Below are 20831 nucleotides of genomic sequence, written 5' to 3'. Positions count from 1 at the left end.
CAGTCACTGGCTGGGGAAAACGCCAGCAGTACAATCCTATGCATTGAGTTTAAGAGATGAATCTACCCCGAGGTATTGAGAAACTAGACATGTTGAGACTCCTTCTCTTGGAAGTATAGGCTTGATGGATAACTGTAGCTATAACGATCGTTCAAATGGCTTCTTTGTTCTTAGAAGATATGAATTGCTGAGATTATCCCGCCTGGTATATGATGGTAAACCCTACCTGATAGAGGTCTTTACTATCATGAAGGGGTTTAATAGAGTTGTTGAAGATATGGTTGCAGTCTTACAGAGAGCACGGTTGACAACCTGATTACAAGATAGGTAAAAATGCAGGAGAAATCTTTCTCAGAAGCTGATGGAAATTAGAAACAGAAGACTTCCACTTATGTAGGGCCCTTTACAACTATTTCAGATAGATCCAGAACCTTAAAATTGCCATTCAAGAGTTTGGTCACAGCTGAAATGTAGCCACACACGGCTGGGAGAATTATCAGATAATTCCTTTCAGTAATGTTGATTGAAGGTTAAATATTAACAAAGTCACAAGACTGGTTCTGAATCATTGGGTGTGGGTCTGCAGGCCTCCCGATGGCATTAACAAGAAGGGGGCATGTCCCAGACGGTGATGGTCCTTAATGATGGAAGCTGCCCACTTGAGGCACGGCCTCTTGAGGATGTAGTTGATGGTGAGGAGGTTTGCACCCATGATGGACTGCAACCATCTGCAGCCTCTTTTAACCCTGCACTTTGGAGGTCCCATACCAGACAGTGGGGCAACCAGTTAGAATGCTCTCCACAGTAAATCTGTAGAAATTTACTGGTGTCTTTGGTGACATACAGAGTATCCTAAAACTCCCCAACAAGCAAGAGCCACTGCTGTTCCTTCTTTGTGATTGCACTGTCAAGGTTTGCACTGACAGCACCAGAGTTCAGAATCAAACTAGTGTCAAGGGAGCTACAAGGCAGTGGCTCTATTTGCTGCACCATATGATCATGGGGAAATGAGGTTTGCATGCAAGAGTGAAAGAAGAAATGCTGGTGGAATGAGATGAAACCAGTAGAGTGGGTAGAGGTAGACGAGCACCATGAAGACAATCCTGGTGGCACAGTGGTAGTGCCTCTGCCCCACTGCACCAGGGGCCAAGCCCTGTCCTCTGCTTCCACCTGTGTGCAGTTTGAATGTTCTTCCCACGTGTCCCAAATATCTGCTGTTTGATAGGCTAATTGGCCTCTATTAAATAATACCATAACATAAAGGAGCAGAAGTAGGCCATTCAGCCCATTGACTGCACTTTGACAGTGCAATCACAAAGAAGGTACACCAGTGGCTTTAGCTTGTTAGGAGTTTTAGGAGATTCTGTATGTCACCAAAGACACCAGCAAATTTCTACAGATTTACTGTGGAGAGAATTCTGACTGGTTCTACCACTGTCTGGTATGGGGGCTCCAAAGTGCAGGGTTCAAAGAGGCTGCAGACGTCCCGAGCAGAGACCGACAGAGAACTTAATGAACATGTGAGAGAGTATGTCACAGGGAAGCTAAGCGGGGGAATGCGATTGCTCTGACAGCTGGCATAGACCTGTTGGGCCAGATGGCCCACTATTCTGTAAGGAAACTTGAACTGAATTGGCCAAATGATCTTCTTCTATACCAAATAACTCACCGCTCCGTGAGGTTTACTCGACTCTGCACTGAACTGAGGCTGAGGCCTGCAACTAATGGGCTCCTGATCTGGCTGCAGTGATGAACTGGCTTCATGGCTGTGGACTCATTTTTGTGAACTTCATTCCTGAATGTTATTTGCTTACTTTTATTGTGTGTGCAATTTGTTTTCTTTTTCTGCACATTTGGTGTTTGACAGTCTTTTATTTTTAAATGAGTTCTACTGAGTTTGTTTTGTGCTGCCTGTAAGGAGACTGATCTCAAGGTTGTATACAGTATGTACACTTTGATAATAAATGTACTTTGAACTTGTGTAATGCCCTGGTTCACATTTTTACTGTTGTGCTGTAGGTATTTCATTTAACAGATCTGTAAGAGCAGTCTGTTCTGCTTTCAGCCTGTTTGGGTTATTGTTGAAGATAAGGGGTAATGTGGAATGTGTGCCATCCAGTTAGGATGGTGGGACTGGGGGAAGGTTTTTCTAACCCAAGCACTTGAAACCTGCCAAGCTTCCCTTCTGCTTATTTTGCCATATCCCTGCTGGATTAGAAATGTTGAGTCCAGCAGGTCACTCTGATCAGCGATAATTAGAACATCTCAAATTCATCCACCACCTGTCCGAAAGTTTTCGTATGGAAAGCTTTTAAATTTTTCTTTTGGTTAAAGTCGAATGTGCCATCAAGTCCCTCAACTTGAAGTTTCAAAGTACCACCTGTACTTTAAAAAAAAATGTACTGTACAAACAGCTCAAACAAACACATTTCTCATAAATCATGTAGATGTCATCGAGTGCTATTTTCAGCGTTTCCACCTCTTCCTCAGCATTAATATTTCAGCTTTGCTAGTTTTTAAATCCTGTTTAAGTAATACAGGAAGACATAGTGAAAAGAAAATATCTGCACTCTCCTGCAAGTTGAACCAGATAATCTTATTTGATTGTAAACACAATTTTTTCACTTCTTCTGTAAATACAATATTTCTGCCCAATCTATTAAAATTATTAGCAGCATAAATGAGGTAAACGCACACAAGCAGAACTTTAAAGGTTTCTTCTTTTTGTAATTGTACAGGATTTTATTAGCCAGTGACATGATTGGTATGAAATGCTGCCCCAACAATTATAAACCAGTTTAACTGGATCACTGGAAAACATTTCCACTATTATTTTTGAATTTCCTATGTTGCAATTGTAGGTACTGGTTCTACACATGCACATCATAGCAAACAAATCAAAATGGTATGCTTGGGCTTACCTTCTCAAATTTAAACACAATAATTATTCAATTAAAGAACTTTCTTACCGGTGTGAGTTCTCAGGTGTGCTTTTAAATGTGAACTTTTGGTGTATACTTTACAGCAACCTGAAGAAAAAAACACACACAAAATTAACGGTTACATGGGTGTTTGAAGGATAGCACAGTTTTAAAATGCTGGTGGATCATTTTGATCCTAATTCAATGTGCAACACATCATCTTTTAACACGTAGTATTAATGTTCATTAACAGTGTTACACAAGCTGCATCATTCAAAACAGCTTAAAATCCTGCATAGACTCAGGAGTTGCACTTTATATCACAAATATCACATCAAAGCCAGGTACAATATCAGACATTGTACAGTGTTATGACAAACTCTAACACATAAACCAAGTGGGACTAACAGTCCATGATTAGGGTGTGTCAGATCCTACATGATGTTAGTGGGCTTTTTCTGACATCTTCCTGTATATACTGTATGTCCTTGAGGGCAGATAGGCTGGTGCTGGGAATGCGTCTGGGGTTTTGACTACCTGTAGTAGAGCCTTCCTGTCCACTGCAGTACAATTTCTGTACCATGCAGTGATGCAGCATGTTAGGATGCTCCCTACGGCACATCTGTATGGATGTACATAATCCGGCTCTCTTCAGCCTCCTCAGAAAGTAGAGGCATTGATGAGCTTTCCTGACTGGGTAGAAAGTTTAAAGTAGCATTTATTATCAGAATACATACATGTCACCACATACAATGGTGAGATTCTTTTTCCTGTGGGCACACTCAGCAAATCTATAGAATAGTAACTGTAAACAGGATCAATGGAAGAGCAAGAGCATAAAGACAAAAAGCCGTGCAAATGTAAAAATAATTAAATAGCAATAAATAACAAGAGCAGGAAATAACAAGATAAAGAGGGCTTAAAATGAGATCATTAGTTGTGGGAACGCCTTAAAGAGATTGAGTGTAGCTAGCCCCTTTTGTTCATGAGCCTGATGGTCGAGGGGTAGTAACTGGTCTTGAACCTGGTCCTTTGAGTCTTGAGGCTCATGTAGCTTCTACCTGATGGCAGTTTGGTATAGGCTCCCAAATCCTAAGACCTTTCTACGGGGGCACAATCCTGCCTTGTATGGGAACTGTACTTACCCCAATCGTGGGACTCTGCAGAGAGTGGTGCGGACAGCCCAGCACATCTGTAGAAGTGAACTTCCCACTATTCAGGACATTTACAAAGACAGTTGTGCAAAAAGGGCCCGAAGGATCATTGGGAACCCACATAACCCCAACCACAAACTGTTCCAGCTGCTACCATTTGGGAAACGGTACCGCAGCATAAAAGCCAGGACCAACAGGCTCCTGAACAGTTTCTTCCACCAGGCCATCAAACTGCTTAATTCATGCTGACACAACTGTATTTCTATGTTCTATTGACTATCTTGTTGTACATTCTATTTATTATAAATTATAAATTTCACATTGCACATTTAGACAGAGACGTAACGTAAAGATTTTTACTTCTCATGTATGTGAAAGATGTAAGTTATAAAGTCAATTCAATTCAGTAGTGAGGAGAAAAAGCTTGTCCTGGGTGGTGAGGATCTTTGATAATGATTGCTGCTTTTCTATGATGATGCTTCATGTAGATGTGCTCAATGGTTGGGTGGCATTACCCCTGATGTACTGGGCTGAATCCACTACCTTTTGTAGGATTTTCTGCTCAAAGGCATTTGTGTTCCCATACCAGGCCACAATGCAGCCAGTCAACACACTTTCCACTACACATCTAGAGAAGTTTGTCAAGGTTTTTGAAGACGTATCAAATCTCTGCAGACTCCCAAGGAAATAGATGTGCTGTTATGCTTTCTTTGCAATTACATTACATGATGGGCCCAGGAAGGTCCTCTAAGACCATGACACCCAGGAATTTAAAGTTACTGACCCTCTCCACCTCTGATCCTCAGATAATTACTGGCTTCCCTCGCCCTCTCAGTTTCTTGGTCTTGCTGACATTGAGTGAGAGGTTGTTGTTACGGCACCACACAACCAAATTTTCAATCTCCCTCCTGTATGTTGATTCATCACCACCTTTGATACGGCCCACAACGGTGGTGTCATCAGCAAACTTGTATATGGTGTTGGAGCTGTACTTCGCCACACAGTGATAGGTGCAATGTGAGTCGAGCAGTGGGCTAAGCATAAAGCCCTGTGGTACACCTGTGCTGATAGAGATTGTGGAGGGGATGTTTTTGCCAATCTGAACTGACTGGGGTCTGCAGGTGAGGAACTACAGAATCCAATTGCACAATGTATTCTGGGACCATGAGATTTCCAATGGGCAGTTGGCTCTGGGTGAAGGGCAAATTTGTGGTGTTGTGCATCATTTAATGAGAGCTGAAAGACAGCAGCTCTACCAGTATGGTCCTCTTTCAGTACCGTACTTACATTCACAATTCCCATAACCAGAAGGCAAGCCTGTGACCAATGAGCTGAGGGCTAACATCTTAGGTAGGCTAAATTAAGTTTTGTTTGTCTGGGAGAACTGCAGGCTAAGAAGTGCTTCAATGTGACCCAAGCACCTACAGACATGATGTGGCATCATGCATGAGGCTGTGTGTCATAGAGCAAGACTGAAGCATAAAACAGTGGAGGACCTTACTCTGCAATGAAGAGCAAGCAGAGGAACAGGGAAAGAGACAGGCGCAGCAGACAGCCAGGAAAATGTGGGGGAGCGAGAAGGCCATAGAGCTGAAGACATGGGTAGCACATAGCAGGTGGTTGGGGATAAACAATAAGCAAATTCTTGGAAAAGCTTTTGCAAGAAAGTTGATGCCTCAAACATCCAGTCATAAAACAGGCTAAATCTGCTTCCCCTTAATTCACAGTAAAGCTGAGCTCAACTGTGGTTTTGCTGTGCTTTGGTATAATTCATTCGTGCATTTGCTGATCATGATGGACAAATATACTTTGCATGAGTCATGTCTTTGAAGTCTTTGTCTTCATTACTAATCCTAGGAGCCTCCATTTGCTAGAAAGTCACACACACACACACACACACACACACACACACACACACACACACACACATACACAAATTGTGCAACGCCTCCTATTGTCTTTTGAATCAAGTTCCTTCACATTGTGCACAAAATTGTTGTGTTACATTGGTGATTCCTTGCACACAACTTGCAAAGATTTTCAATTAGAAGTTTCCATTCAGCATTAAATTTAAAAAAAACATGGTATTCTAAGTGAATCTTTACACAAATAACATTAGTTACCTGTTATGAAGAAGTTTGTCTATAATCAACACTTTTGGTTAATAAAGTTCAGCAGTAATTTTATTCTAGATGCAAATAGATTATGTTAGAGCTCACTGAAAAGGGGCTTTAATAATGATGTCTATCATGCTGGTGGCATCCAATATATGTGTCTAACTTTTGTTTTACTTGCTTTAGATGCAGAGAAATGGAGAACAGAAAAGTGGATCTGAGAACATTTGTTTCAAAAGTTATCAGGTCTGATAAAGAAGCATTTCGAAACTTCAGCTTAACAACATTCATCCTCAGTTATGTGCTTACATTCATTGTTTGCACAATATTTTTTTTCTCAGCACAGTGGGTGTTTGACAGCCTTCATTTTTTAAATTGAGTTCTTTTGGGTTTCTTTGTATTGTGGCTGCCTGTTAGGAGATGAATCTCGAGGTTGTATAATATATACATACCTTGATAATAAATGTACTTTGAATATTGGGTTTATAAACTCAAAGTTCAATGTGAAGCTTGTAAGCTTGTACGACAAATTGAACAGCAGCACATTTTAAATTATCATCTACCAGAGGCCTGGATCAATGGTGTAGAGATCAGAAATCAAACTACACTATGACTGTTGTGGAATTTAATCATAATGACCTGGAATTTTAAATAAATAAATGTATAAAATTAATGACACAGAACTATAGGTCTGTCATAACAAGTATCAGCTTTACTAATTTCCTTCACAGATTGACTCCAGATCCACCAATAAAACCTTGAAATGCCCTCTGAAGTGGTCAAGCCAACCACAATTAAGTGATTGCCTTGTCAGCAAGCCATGAAAAGTTCAAAGCAAATGTATTATCAAAGTATATATTTGTCACCATGAGATTCAATTTCTTACCAGGATTCACACCGAAACATACAAGAAGTACAAAAAATCAATGAGCAACAACACGAAAACAAAGATGGGCAAACAACCAATGTGCATAAGACAAAATGAAATTACTAAAAAAGAAAATAATGATAATAGATAATATTGAGAGCATGAGTTGTAGAATCCTCGGAAGTGAGTCCATAGGTTGTGGAATCAATTCAGTGCTGGGGTGAGTGAAGTTGTCCATTCTGGTTCAGGAGCCTGATGGCTGAGGGGGTAATAACTGTTCCTGAACCTGGTGGTGTGAGACCCAAGCTCCTTCCTGATGGTGGCAATGAGAAGAGAGCATGGCCTGGATGCTGGGGGTATGTGATGATAAATGTTGCTTCCTTGTGGAACGAACAAATCCCTCTAAAAGTAATGGTGCATGCGATTGAGTCCAATGACTAGAAGTAGGTTATCACTTCACTCTTGTACTGTGGGAAGACAACACTGTTAAAGATGCAGCTTTCAGATGAGGTGATTTCTTATGCCACCAGTTCTCTACAGAACATCAAACTTATTCCAATTCTCACCTTTCAACCAATATGACAAAACCAAACCATCTCATGATAAGTGCTCCTTTATACAAACTCTCATAGTGCTCCTTTATACAGACTCTCATAATTTCTACATCACAACTGTAATACTTCAGTGCCTTGGGATGGTCTGAAACATTTATTCTCTACAAAATCACTAATACTGCAGTCCTTAAACTGGTATTTAAAGGTCTACTTATTTAGATGATTAAGGAAAATTGTGAAAGCTAGTTTTTCTGCGGGCTGAAAGAATTAATTGAGTTGATTGTTTCAGGTAGAAACTTCATTACATAAATCAACTGCAATTTCAAGAACAGGTTAAACATGAATTGTTGTAATCAAGGTAATCGCTTGGCATGTGCATTGCAGTAAGATTCCTCCAGTCATCTTGATTTGGAATTGTATTGCTGCTCTAAAGTATAGTCAGCTGGTATGCAAAACAACAGAAGGGGCACAGTGCCTCAGTGTGGGTAAAGCACAACACCAGATTCAGTCTTGTGTTGAGCAGCTGACTGCAGACATGGAGTCTATGGGTACCTACCAATCCTTCGTGTTGCTGGGTTAATGAAAGAAAAAAAAACCCATAATATTGGCAGCATGATATTTTTTAAATTGCTGTAAGGACTCACCCACATTCTTCAGATTTATTTGATATGTAATCTTGATCATTTCTCATGTAGAATATTAAATAAAAACTGCTTTGAAAAATCAAATTTTGATCTCAAGTGGCAGCGATCTGCTGAATCTTACCACAATGCATAGTCAAGTGATTATTTGGATTACAATGAAATCACTAAATTAGCTTGTTTTTGAAACTACAACCAAACGTAAATGAATCTCCATCTGGAGTAATCAAGCGGCAAAGATATTGGAGCCAATAGCTCGAGCTCCAGAGACCCCAGCTCAATAGAATGGCATTGAATACTGGTTGCTCAGGTTGAGGCATTTGATGTTACGTTGTTCCCTGAGCTTGGCAATTAGCTTGTAGATATTTAACCACCGGTTGAGATGACGCCTTCATTGTTGGTGTTTCTCTCTGCGAGTGCTCGCATTTATATAGGCCCCAGTCCTGAAGAGGTAGCCAATCAGGACCGAGGCAAGCCAATGAGGCCTTATATAAATGCAAGCACTCGCAGAAAGAGACACCAGCAACTGCGCACTGAGGATGTCACCTCGACCGATGACAAAACACCTACAAGCTGACTGCCAGGCTCGGTGAACAGCGCAACATCAAACCCAGTGTCAATGCCGATTTCTGCTCCTGCTTGTATGGATTGTTTAGATTCTCCCTCTTGATTAGCCCTGGGTGCTTAAACATTCCAACGGCATACAGGCTAGCAGGTTCATTGGCCACTGTAAATCACCTCCAGTTCACAGCTGATCAGTACAATCTGGAAGGGGCTGACGGGAACATCGAGAGGATGAAGCAGGATTAGTGTAAACAGGTTCTTGACGGTCGGTGCAGAGTCAAGGACAAAAGGGCTCGCTTCCGTGCTGTATGACCTTGACTGAAGAGGTTCGAATAGGCCCTTGGAAAATTATTTTTACCTTGCTTTATTTGAACAGCCAGACAAGCCAGACACACAGGTGAATTATATTATAACAGATTGTAATCCTAAAAGGCCTCATTATTACAAACTAATCAGGATAATTACCATCTGCAGAGATTTAGAACCAAATTCCATATTAATGAAAGGGATATCATCCCTTGCTACTTCCCTCTTCTTGTAAAAAAGAACCAAAATTAACTTTTGCCATCTAAAGTGCAATCCAGTCTTCCACAACAGCTCTCTCCCATTCATCACTAAAGATCTTCTGCCTCTGTTTAATAATGTTCATGTTGTTGAGAATTCAGATGAGGCACAAGTCCCACCTGAGAGTGGGCTAGCTCAAAGTGCATTCAGCCGCTTAATCAACACAACAAAGTCTTTCCACCATCTACAAGACACAAGATGAGTGGGAAGGAATGGTCTCTACTATGTTTTCAGTGATGCTTCTATTAAAAACACATTGTCAAAATATTCATGGCAACGTTGCCAATTAGTAAAGTAACACACGCTATACCAACAACAATATCAAATACCACCCAGTGTGGAGTGTAAGTTATACCACCACCAAGTTCACACTGATTTTGACATCCCTTTACACTACAGGCATTTCCAGGTTACAACAGGGTCCAGTTCCTGAGAATTTTACATAAGCCAGAAATTTATTTATTTGCTTATTGGGATGCAGCGCAGAATGGACCCTTCTGGCCCTTCGAGGCATGCCACCAACAACTCCTACTTTAACCCTAGCCAAACCATAGGACAATTTACAGTGCCCAATCAAATTTCCAACCAGTATGTGTTTGGACAGTTGGAGGAAACTGGAGCACCTGGAGGAAACCCACGCATCCAAGGGGAGAATGTACAAACTGCACACAGTCAGCAGCGGGAATTGACTCCAGATCACCTCAACTGTAAAGCTAACCACGATGGTATCATGCCAATCCAAAAGGTAATTCATAAGAAGTTTCTTTACAAAGAGAATAGATGGGAATTAGTTCTTGGCACCAGATGGAGCAGAGTCACAGTGTAATACAGCATTGAAACAGGCTTTGTCTCTTGGGTAATAGGACAATGACACCTAATGTAAACAATGACAAATTTACTATCTTAAAGTTGGGTCTCATCACAGTTGCAAGAATTATATTGCAAAACTGGAAAATACCCAGATGTCCCACTGTGAAGGAATGGACTTAGGAAATGATTAAGATTTCATCATATGAACACATGTTGGTAAGAATTAACAGTGAGGGAAAAGTGCAAGACGCGTGGGATCAATTTTGGTTGTATGTTAATTTAAACTTAAATTAGAACTTCTTTCTGTCTCCAAGTTTTATTTGTTTTCCTGTCATGGGATGGCTGTGTAAATATGCTGTACTATATCTGCTCTGTGATATGCTGTGCTGCTTTGCAATACAAGAATAAATAATAATAAAAATTTGAATTAAAAAAAACAGGCTCTTCAGCCCAATTTGTCCATGCTGATTATAGTGCTCAGTAAACTAATCCCATTTGTGTTTGGCCCGAATACCTCTCTAATCCTAAATGTCTTTTACATTTTATTACTTTATCTGCCTCATCCATTTTCTCGGGCAGCTTATTCCATATGCACGCCATCCTCTACATGTAGGAATTGCCCCTTGGGTTCCTTTTAAATTTTTTCTCTCTCATCTTAAACCTATACACTCTAATTGTTAGCTTTACTCCTTGGGTAAAAGACTAATTGAGATTAATGGCACATCTTTGTTTAATGATAACTGACTTGTTCCCAGGATTTGGACACAGATAGAAGGGTTGTTGTAGGTGCCTGCTTGCCTTCCAAGCTGTGCCTTGTTCAATTATTTCAGAAAATGGGTGAAAGTCAACCCAGTGCTTGGTCACAAGTCACAAAGAGGCCAAAGTGAGTTATGTGGCAGATTTCATGTGCTACCGGACTTCTGTGAATGGGGTGGGTGGGATTTTAACAACATACTTACAGTTTCATGGTTACCACAACTGATTCTAGCTTTTTATTCCAGATTATGGTAGCGTATGGTTAGTACAACACTTTACAGTACAGACAACCCAAGTTCAATTCCCACCACTGCCTGTAAGGAGTTTGTACGTTCTCCCTGTGACCACGTGGGTTTCCTCCAGGTGCTCTGGTTCCCTCCCACAGTCCAAAGACAGACCAGGTGGTAGGTTAATCGGTCATTGTAAATTGTCCCGGGATTAAAATCAGATTAAATTGGGGGATTGTTGGGCAGTGTGGCTTAAAGGGCCAGAAGGGTCTCTTCTGCCCAGATCAGCAATGAAAGTTGCTTTAATTATGCAAATTTAAACACCTCAGGGAGGGAGGGAACGTCGACTCAGACTATGAGGCCTGTGTCACACGGACCCACTGTGTGGGTCACCACTCCTTGCACAGACACTAGAGCAATGTGTGGTTAAGTGCCTTGCTCAAGGACACAAACACAATGTCACAGCTGAGGCTCAAACTAGTGACCTTCAGATCACTAGACGAACGCCTTAACCACTTGGCCACGTGCCCAACACAACTCAAGGCAAGATGCATTTGAGGCAAATTCTGATAAATAAAGGAAGGGGATAGAACTGACATGCTAATAGAGTGTAATGAAGTTAAACAGAAAGAAATATATGCTTAGAAAGAAACTTCCTGTAATTATGAGTTGTCCATTTTTGATACACTGAACATACCCGGAAAGTCACAGTGATGAATTCTTCTCTTCTCCAGCTCCGGATTATTCCTCCGGTTGAACTTGACTGGCGAGATGTTCTGCTGTGCAGCTTGCAAATTAGCTGGGAGGGCACGCGTCGGAGCAGGTGACCCCAACTTGCAGGCAATGGAAGCGGCGTACGATGGAGGTGGGGTCATGGTTTGCAGCAGTTCCGGCTGCCTGTCGGGGCTCCCAGGCTCAGAGTTTGGAGGTGATGGGGGCAGGTACGAGGGCTGCTGTTGGAAGAACTGGGCTGCCATGGCATAGGTACTGGCTGAGATAGAATGGAAGTGCTTCACTACTGTCTGAGGATGCCCAGTGGCTAGGGTGTTCATGCCTGATGCTACTGAGGCACTGGCGAGGTTGCCCATACATGGCGAGTTACCTTGTGTGTGTGGATCATTGCCAGGGATGCTCACCAGGTCTGGGGAGCTCAGCAGCTGGTAAAGCTGACCTTGTTGGGGGTTCGCAGGCAAATGCATTTCGGGAGAGGGCAGCTCCTGCTTAATGAAGGCACCACTGACGTCTGTAGACTGTGCGGTGTTAAACACACTGGTGAACTCGGGCAGGGACGGGGTCGTAAGTGTCCTGCTTGCCTGGGTAAAGGCGTTAACGTCTTCTGAATGGGACTGAGCCATGGATGGCCTTTGTGGTTTATAGAGACCAGTGCGTAGGTGAGTGACATCAGGCAGAATCACATTGATGTTGACGCTGTATGGCGACGGCTTTTCATCCTGGAAGAACTCGTCCACTACTGAGGCACTGTCCCGTCGGAACTTCTTCAACTCAGGGGCGGGCAGTGGCTGGGGGGACAGGTACTTCTCCATCTCACACCGCGTCTGCATGAAATGTAAACAGCCATAATCAATAGAGGGCAAATGTAAAAGAGGGAAGATAAAAGCCACTTACAATATGGGGCAACACAGCAGTGTAGCAATCAGTGCAATTACTTTACAGAGCTAAGATTGGGACTCGATTCCTACCACCGCCTGTAAGGAGTTTGTACGTTATCTCCATGACTGGTGTGGGTTTCCTCCAGGTGCTCTGGTTTCCTCCCACATTCCAAAGACATATAGTTATTTGGTAAGCTGTGGGCATGCTATGTTGGCGCCGGAAGCATGGTGACACTCGCAGGCTGCCCAGCACAATACTCGCTGATTTGATTCAGTGCAAAACAATGTATTATACGGTATGTTCTGATATACATGTGTGTGGCGCGTGGCTAAGTGGTTAGGGCATTGGACTAGTGATCTGAAGGTCGTGGGTTCGAGCCTCGACCGAGGCAGCATGCATGTCCTTGAGCAAGGCACTTAACCACACAATGCTCCAGTCTACCCAGCTGAGAATGGGTACCGGCAAAAGTGCTGGTGGTTAACCTCGCAAAAGATTGGCGTCCTATCTTGTACTTTCAATGGCTTCACGCCACGGAAACTGGCATAAGCACCGGCCTGATGGGCCACAAGGCTTGTGACAGACTTTAATCTTTGATGCACATGTGACAAATAAAATTAATCTTTCATCTTTAACATGGCCTTACTGAAAAATACCAATACAAAGCAAAAATTGTCACTTCTTATCAGTCATGGCATTGGCAAGGCCAGCGACTAATGGTTCAAAATGGTGTTTTTTGAATTGTTGCGATCTTGATGGTGAAAAACTTTTGGAAAGCACTATAGAGCTATTAAAATGATAAATGCATGTCACCTTAAACATTTCATTCCCCAGGCAATTAATCTGATCAACCATTCTAGTTAACCTCCATTACCCCCCTCTATATATTACTTCAGTCACTGCATTGTAAATACTTTAAAATTTTTTTATAATGCTGTTTACATTGTAAATACATGCTGGTACTTATGTATTGATGCACATTTATTCCATAACCATACTTCTAATTTCATTTTTTTACACAATTCTTTATAATTGTTGAATGTTGTAATATTGTTTTTTCTGTTGCACAGTAGTGCCAAACCAGTAGTGGGAAGCAATTATTCCCCATGTTAGATGCAATACCAATCCATGTGGCCTGCCTTATCCTGGATGCTGTTGAACTCCAATATTGTTGGGCCAGCACTCAACTAGGCAAATAGAAAGTGTTCCTTCTAAAGCGTAGCATTTACCTTGTATAGGAAGGGCCCAAAGTATTGTTGAAGATCCCTGTCGCTTATGTCACAATCTCTTTGACACATTACCATCAGGAAGGTGCTACAGGAGCATCAGTACCAGGACTGGGTAACAACTTCTTCCCAGTCTGCGAGACTAATGAATACCCAGCCACCACTGAGATCTTTTCAATAGGATGGAGAGCTGTTTACTATACCATTTACTGTTTATCTGTGCTGTACTCTTCACGTGCATTTTGAATTATATTTTATTATTGCTTGTGGTAATATTTTGTTTTATGTGCTGTGTGTGATACATGTATTGTGGGTATGTCATATTCCGGAGGAAAATTGTTCCGTTTGGTTGTAAATGTCTACAGTTAGATGACAATAAACTTGAACCTGAACTTGATAGACTGAAACATCCACGGCAAATCAGAACCAAGGCAGCCACCGCAGAATTCTTTGTCCCCAAACTGCTTTTGTAACCCTTGCAGTTAATACGTCTGTTCTACTTAAGTCTCAGTTCGGTGGATGATTGAGCAATGGTAATGGAAGATCAAAGGCCATTGGTAAAATGTTAGCTGCTGTTCACCACTACCCGGCCAATGTGCAGGGAATTAGCACATGTCGGCCTCCAGTATTTCATCCTGTGCCACAAAACCATGAAACACTTTGACTTGGACAATTCAAAACAAACCAACTCCCACCCACTGATTTGATTCCATACATACACAATCCTGGAGGAAATGAGCAGGTCAGGCAGCATCTATGGAGAGAAATGCACCATTAAGCTTTCAGGCCAAGACCCTACACAAATGCTGCTTGACCTGCTAAGTTCCTCTAGTACTGCATATGTGTTGATCCAGATTTTCGGCATCTGCAGTCTCTCTTGTGTCCCTACTGATCTGAAAGTGAATTTCTCACTCTTCTGAAAATTGTTGAATTAGTTTCTCCATCTACATTTACACACCTCTCTTTAAGCTGCAAAAATCTTCTAAAAGTTTGTTGTTCTCTGTTGCTGACTCAGTACACTGCAAGCAACTTGATTTTCATACTAAACAGACTAACTATTAAATCAATTCTCCCTTTCTTTATCAATCTTTTTATTAATTTTAATAAGTACATGTATACAAACGAGGATTTTCTCAGATATCTATATTGATAACAATACATATAAAAGGTAACATAAATATTATCAAGATCATACATAGTATTAATCTAATAGTATATAATAAAAAATCAGATAATCAAATCTCTTATCATTTCATAAAAAGAAAAAAGACAAAGAAACTTTTATTTTATATATAAAAAACCACTATTCTCTATAAACAAAAACAAAAAATAATTTTAAAAAAAGAAAAAGGAAAAAAAAAAGAGGGACTGGGCAGCCCATATTGAGCAAGAAAAAAGAAGAACTTTCTGATCAAATACAAAGTTTCGAGAAAGTAACTGGAAGAGCAAAAAATCAAGCCATATGAAAATATTGAATAAAAGGTCGCCAGGTTTCTTCAAATTTAAAGGATGTATCAAATGTCCAACTTCTTAATTTCTCTAAACTTAGACAGAACATAATGGAGGAAAGCCAATTAAAAAAAAACAGTAGGTGGACTAGAGTCCTTCCATTTAAGCAAAATGGCTCTCCTAGCCAATAAAGTTGTAAAAGCTATCATCCGTTGAGTGGAAACAGGAACATATCCTGCTTCCGGTGGAATGATCCCAAAAATTGCTGTAAATAAATTCGGTGTAGGTCCAAATTCAAAACTTTTGATAAAGTTTTAATGACTTCTTTCCAAAAATTATCTATCTTGATACAAGACCAAAACATATGAGTTAAATCAGCCACCTTAATATTACATCTGTGGCAAATAGGATTAATATTGGGAAAAACATGGGCTAATTTATCCTTTGACATATGTGCCCGATGTACTATCTTGAATTACCTTGAAATCAATTCTCTGAAAGTAAAATAAAAACAGTGCTAAAGGACAGGCACTAAAGGTAAAAGGAAATACCTAATTCTTTTGTGCATCTCCTGGAATCAAAAGCCTGTGGTTTCACACCCTGCTCAAGGAACAAGCATAGAATGCCTGGTTAATGCTCTGTGGGAACTTCCTACACATGACTGCCACCTTTTCAACATTACCAACACCAACTATGTTCTCAATGTATTCAAAATGAGGCACACCAAAAGACACATGATAAGTCCTAAAGAAATGAAATCTTTTCCTTTCCAATCACAAGGAGAAAAGTGATTCTCAATATCAACCCTTTTCTAATTAGATGAACGAATGTAACAGACTCCAACAGATCTATGCCTTGCTTATTTTCAACTGCCATCCAGAAAATTACTATTGGCACAAAAATATGATCAAATTGCTTATGACATACCTGGCCAGACTTTTCAATGATCTTGCACCCATGGTATTCCTGTGTTATGGGCTTATACAAGATGATCTACTCTGTTTAAGTTTGAGAACTTTAGTCCAAAACTTAGATGATTTACAGATGACTGTCTGTTAAACATGGATTACCAGATACTTCGAAGCACTAACCTATCAATTCCAGGGTGTTATTTGGCTTAAAATGGAAACAAATAGATCCATGTATGAAAATTCCAAAATTGCAAGCCCCAATTCTCAAGTAAGCCATCCTGGAGGTATACCAGCCAAAGACCACACGTGATGCAGAACAGAACCATCATGGTGAATGGACTTCTGATAACATGGAGCCATATTGGACAACTGTTATAAGTAGCTCTCCAGATTATTTAGAATAAGATTTAGATTGGAATGCATTTTTTTAACTGGGCATTTTACAGAAATGAGTCCCTCATAGGAACTGTGGTATAGATTCCTCAGGTCAGAATATTACATAATCTTGGAATTCATACAGTGGCTATTCTGGATTTTTTTTTAGAAATTATGAAACACATATAAAATCATAGAGTTTTGACTATGTGATGTATATTTAGAATAAATGATTTTGGATCTGGAGTCACCCTCAATACAATAACCCCTGATATATTCAAATGACAATCCCTTCAAGCTAAAATAACACAATTCCTTCAAAGCAGGTGTAATTCGATATAATCAAATGTGTGCTGTATAAATGGACAGGATATGTCTCTTAAATGCCAACACCCTTGAACATTTCCACCCCATTAACACCTCAAGTGAATGAATTCAAGTAGGTTTGATCCTGTTTGCAAAATATAAGCAGGCTTTAAGGAAAACACTCTACCCTATGTGACACTATTTTCAATATTAGATAACAGGATTTTATACACTACAATCTGAAGAGTGACAGTTGAGGATTAAAAGTTGTTTATGTGGCACTAATGAAAATTATATTACTCTCTAAAATCAAGGCACATTGCAAATTTACAGAGACTGAGCATCAGCATTCACAAATAACATTTGTTTGAAATTGTAGCATCGTTAGTTAGGAGGCTGTACTGCAGATCTCCAATACCCTCGAATGTGCACGATACAAGCCAAACTCATTCAAGCTACCTCATCATGATTTTTCAATAGTTCTTTAGAATTTATTGTTAAAACTTCGATTTTTTTAACATGATAACCACTTCCTGAGGCACAATGAGAGAAAAGCTATTCTTTAGTAGTTCAAACTAAATTAATATTGCTATTCTGCTGGAGAAATTATTCTAATCTGTGGCCAGCACTCTAGCCAACATTCAACCATCTGCGGGCAACATGCTAAAGCACATTTAGCATTAATGATCACAGATAATTTCCTCTTCTAATCAATGTACATAGTTCAACTTGCTTCAACAAGATTCAAAGGTTATATAAAAGGTCAGATGGGCTGTTGTGTGTGGAATAAATCCAAGCTTCATCTATCTGTTCCTCTTAGTTTACATATGAATCTTCTCAAAGATTAATTAACAGAAAAGAAATTTGGAAATATTACGTGTTAGGATTACTCACCTCCTTAACCTTTCCCCATAAAGTACAACTGAGATAAAGTGTCTAATGTCAGCTTCTGCAAACAATTCTGATTGGAGAATAAAGTTTATCTCTCCACGTGCGGATACTTAAGCATGCAATGAACTAAATTTTATATGTCATTGCAGATAAAGTTAATGTTTAATGAAGCTGATACAGTTGCAGGAACAAAAACAATGAACGAATAACTTAAAAAAAGATGAATGTGCTAATGGTTTGAAAACCTATGGGTCACAAGGGAATATTTGGCTGAAGTTCACAAGTTTCAAAAGTGTATTTTATATCATAGAATCGGAGTCGCTTGCCTTCTTATTGTCCACACTGGCTTTCTTTTTGTTTTTAAATAACTGAAAATTTGAACAGAATTATGGCTTGCTCAATGTCTTTTGCTCTCATGTATATTGTACAACATCTGGAATGAGACCAAAAGAGCAAGCGTAAGAATGTCAGAGAGAATGGGTATAAAGTTCAAGTTTAATTGTCATTCAACCATATACACAAATACAGCCAAACAAAACAGCATTCCTCTGAGGTCAATGTGCAAAACACAGTACCAACAGTCACAGCACATGCAACACATATAATTATAATAGCAGAAAATTATACAGTTACAAAAAATGTTAAAAATTAATAATATAGCTCAAGTCCCCAAGTGTCATGGCCTGTAGATTGATAGTGTATGGATGCTGTCTTGAAGCCACGTTTCTGCAAGAACAGCCCACAGCAGTTCCTCATATCATGCAGTGCAGTTGTAGACAAAGGCGATCCAACTTGTCTCCCATCAAGCGAACACTGGAGAGCAGTGCTGAGAGGAGTTGACAGCCTCCAATCCAGTGAAGAAAACATTTATGCACAGCTAGATCTGGTGTCTCCATCCTCGGCAGCTGCAGCAGGTGACCCCAAGGCATGAATGAGGGCCAGGTCTTTGGCACAACCAAGGCTACGCAGCTTCTCTCCCTTCAGTCTCACCAATGAACCACAGAATCAGACTCACAGTATTCTACACTACCAATATCCAACTGGGTCTCGCGATCACAACAAAAATGTCTCACACCATCTGTTGGATCACACACGACCACTGATGCCTTTTTCACTGGTGGCTGAAGCAGGCTGCAAAATGGTGCACAATAAGTCCAGCTCGTCTGCTGTCGAGCAACTTGCTAGTAGGGTGGTGTTCTTAATATCCAGCAGTGTCTTGCAATCATGAAAAAGACATAAAGGATGAACAATTGCACCTTTGGTTGGACCCAGAGAGAACGCTACATCCAAGCTCGCAATCATCTTACCAGAAGTAGTTGAGATTTGGGAACACTATGTTTACAACAATTTCTCCAATTTTGACAGATACAAAATCAAAAATACTGCAGACATTTGAAACCTGAAATAACAATCTGAACTGCCAGAAATACTCAACAGGTCAGGAAGCTCCTGAGTAGAGAGAAACAGAGTTAATGTTTTAGGTCAATAGCCCTTCATCAGTGCTTGACTAAATTCAAAGTTGTTGAAGTATTTTACAGATGATATTAGGAAATCAGAAACATAATTATACCCTGTTTAAATTAAATTAACCACCATTCTTACACTCACAAGATTTTCTCTTGGCTTTCTTGCTTTCTTACTGTCTCTTTGCATAATTACAGAACAAGTTTTTAAGATTGTCAGGTAAGCAAACATATGATAGCTTTTGCTCCTTCAGCATTTTGTGAGAGTTGATAAGATAGTTTGATCATTTTTCTTAATTTAGCAAGTTTTTTTCCATAACTTTTTATTTTTTTTGAAAGACCAGGAGGACAAGTGGATAAATATAGGACCCTTGCGGAGGATGTCGTCAAATGGTGCAAGCTGAATCATCTCAGCTCAACATCAGTAAGGCAAAAGAGATGGTAATGGACATTTGGAAGACCAAGGCTGCGCTGCTCCCTGTTATTATTGATGGTGAGGACCTACAAGTACCTGGGGGTACACCTGGAGGTACACCTGGATGACAGACTTAAATGGAGCACCAACACATATACGGAGGCTGTGTATAAGGGCCAGATTTGCCTCTCCTTCCCGAGGAGACTGACGTCCTTTGGAGTATGCAGGCCTCTCCTTCATATGTTCTACCAGTCTGTAGTTGCCAGTACAATCTCCTATGCGGTAGTGTGCTGGGGCAATGGTATCGACACAGGTGATGCCAACAGGCTCAATAAACTGATTAGAAAAGCCAGCTGTTATAGGAGTCAAACTGGACACACTGGAGACTGTGGTTGGACAAAGGACCCACCGGAAAATCCTGAACAATATTTCTCACCCTCTGCATGCCACCTTGGCTGAACAGAAGAGCACTTTCAGTAATAGATCAAGACAACTGCACTGCTGTAAGGAGCGCTAAATGAGGTCATTCTTATCCTTGGTCATGAGGCTCTATATAGTCAGGGAAGTGATGAACCCCACCTGTTAGACTGTTATTTACTTCTGTTTACTAGAGCTCTGTTTAAGCTCTGTTTGGCTCAGTTTACCACACCCTGCTATCGCAGAAACCCTGAACAATACTGCCATCACGACTTACCTGAATGATGTGAACATGCACCCATTACTGTATAAGATTATGGCAATTCTTGCACTACCATCTTATAAGTGTGAACTTGTAAATCTTGTAAACTTTGACTTCTAAATCTTGTACATCTTATTTTTAAGGTAACTTACTTTTTTTATTTCTTACTTCTCTTCTAATATTTGTATATCTGTGCACTTGTAATGCTACTGTGACACTGTAATTTCTTTTGGGATCAATAAAGTATCTATCTATCGACCTAACTTCAAAGTCTGCATTACGTTCAGCAACTATCAAGAGTTCTGATTTACCCAAATCTCTTTCATCCAAGAATA

General features: G+C 40.3%; 1 protein-coding gene across 2 annotated transcripts in view; it reads right to left on the bottom strand.

Annotated features, from left to right (window-relative positions):
* Nucleotides 1-20831, bottom strand: part of klf5a (Kruppel like factor 5a) — a 78243-nt gene that overhangs the window by 40338 nt on the left and 17074 nt on the right. For both annotated transcript variants that reach the window (XM_063048448.1, XM_063048447.1), the window contains exons 2-3: nucleotides 11871-12729; nucleotides 2970-3029 (exon numbers count right to left, since the gene is read on the bottom strand). In XM_063048448.1, coding sequence (XP_062904518.1) covers nucleotides 2970-3029; nucleotides 11871-12729 — 919 coding nt within the window. The remainder of the gene's footprint in view (nucleotides 1-2969; nucleotides 3030-11870; nucleotides 12730-20831) is intronic.

The sequence above is a fragment of the Mobula hypostoma genome, chromosome 5 (assembly GCF_963921235.1).
Source record: "Mobula hypostoma chromosome 5, sMobHyp1.1, whole genome shotgun sequence".
Lineage (NCBI taxonomy): Eukaryota > Metazoa > Chordata > Chondrichthyes > Myliobatiformes > Myliobatidae > Mobula > Mobula hypostoma.
The sequence above is the reverse complement of the archived record's forward strand: the minus strand, read 5'-3'. Positions and strand labels throughout refer to the sequence as shown.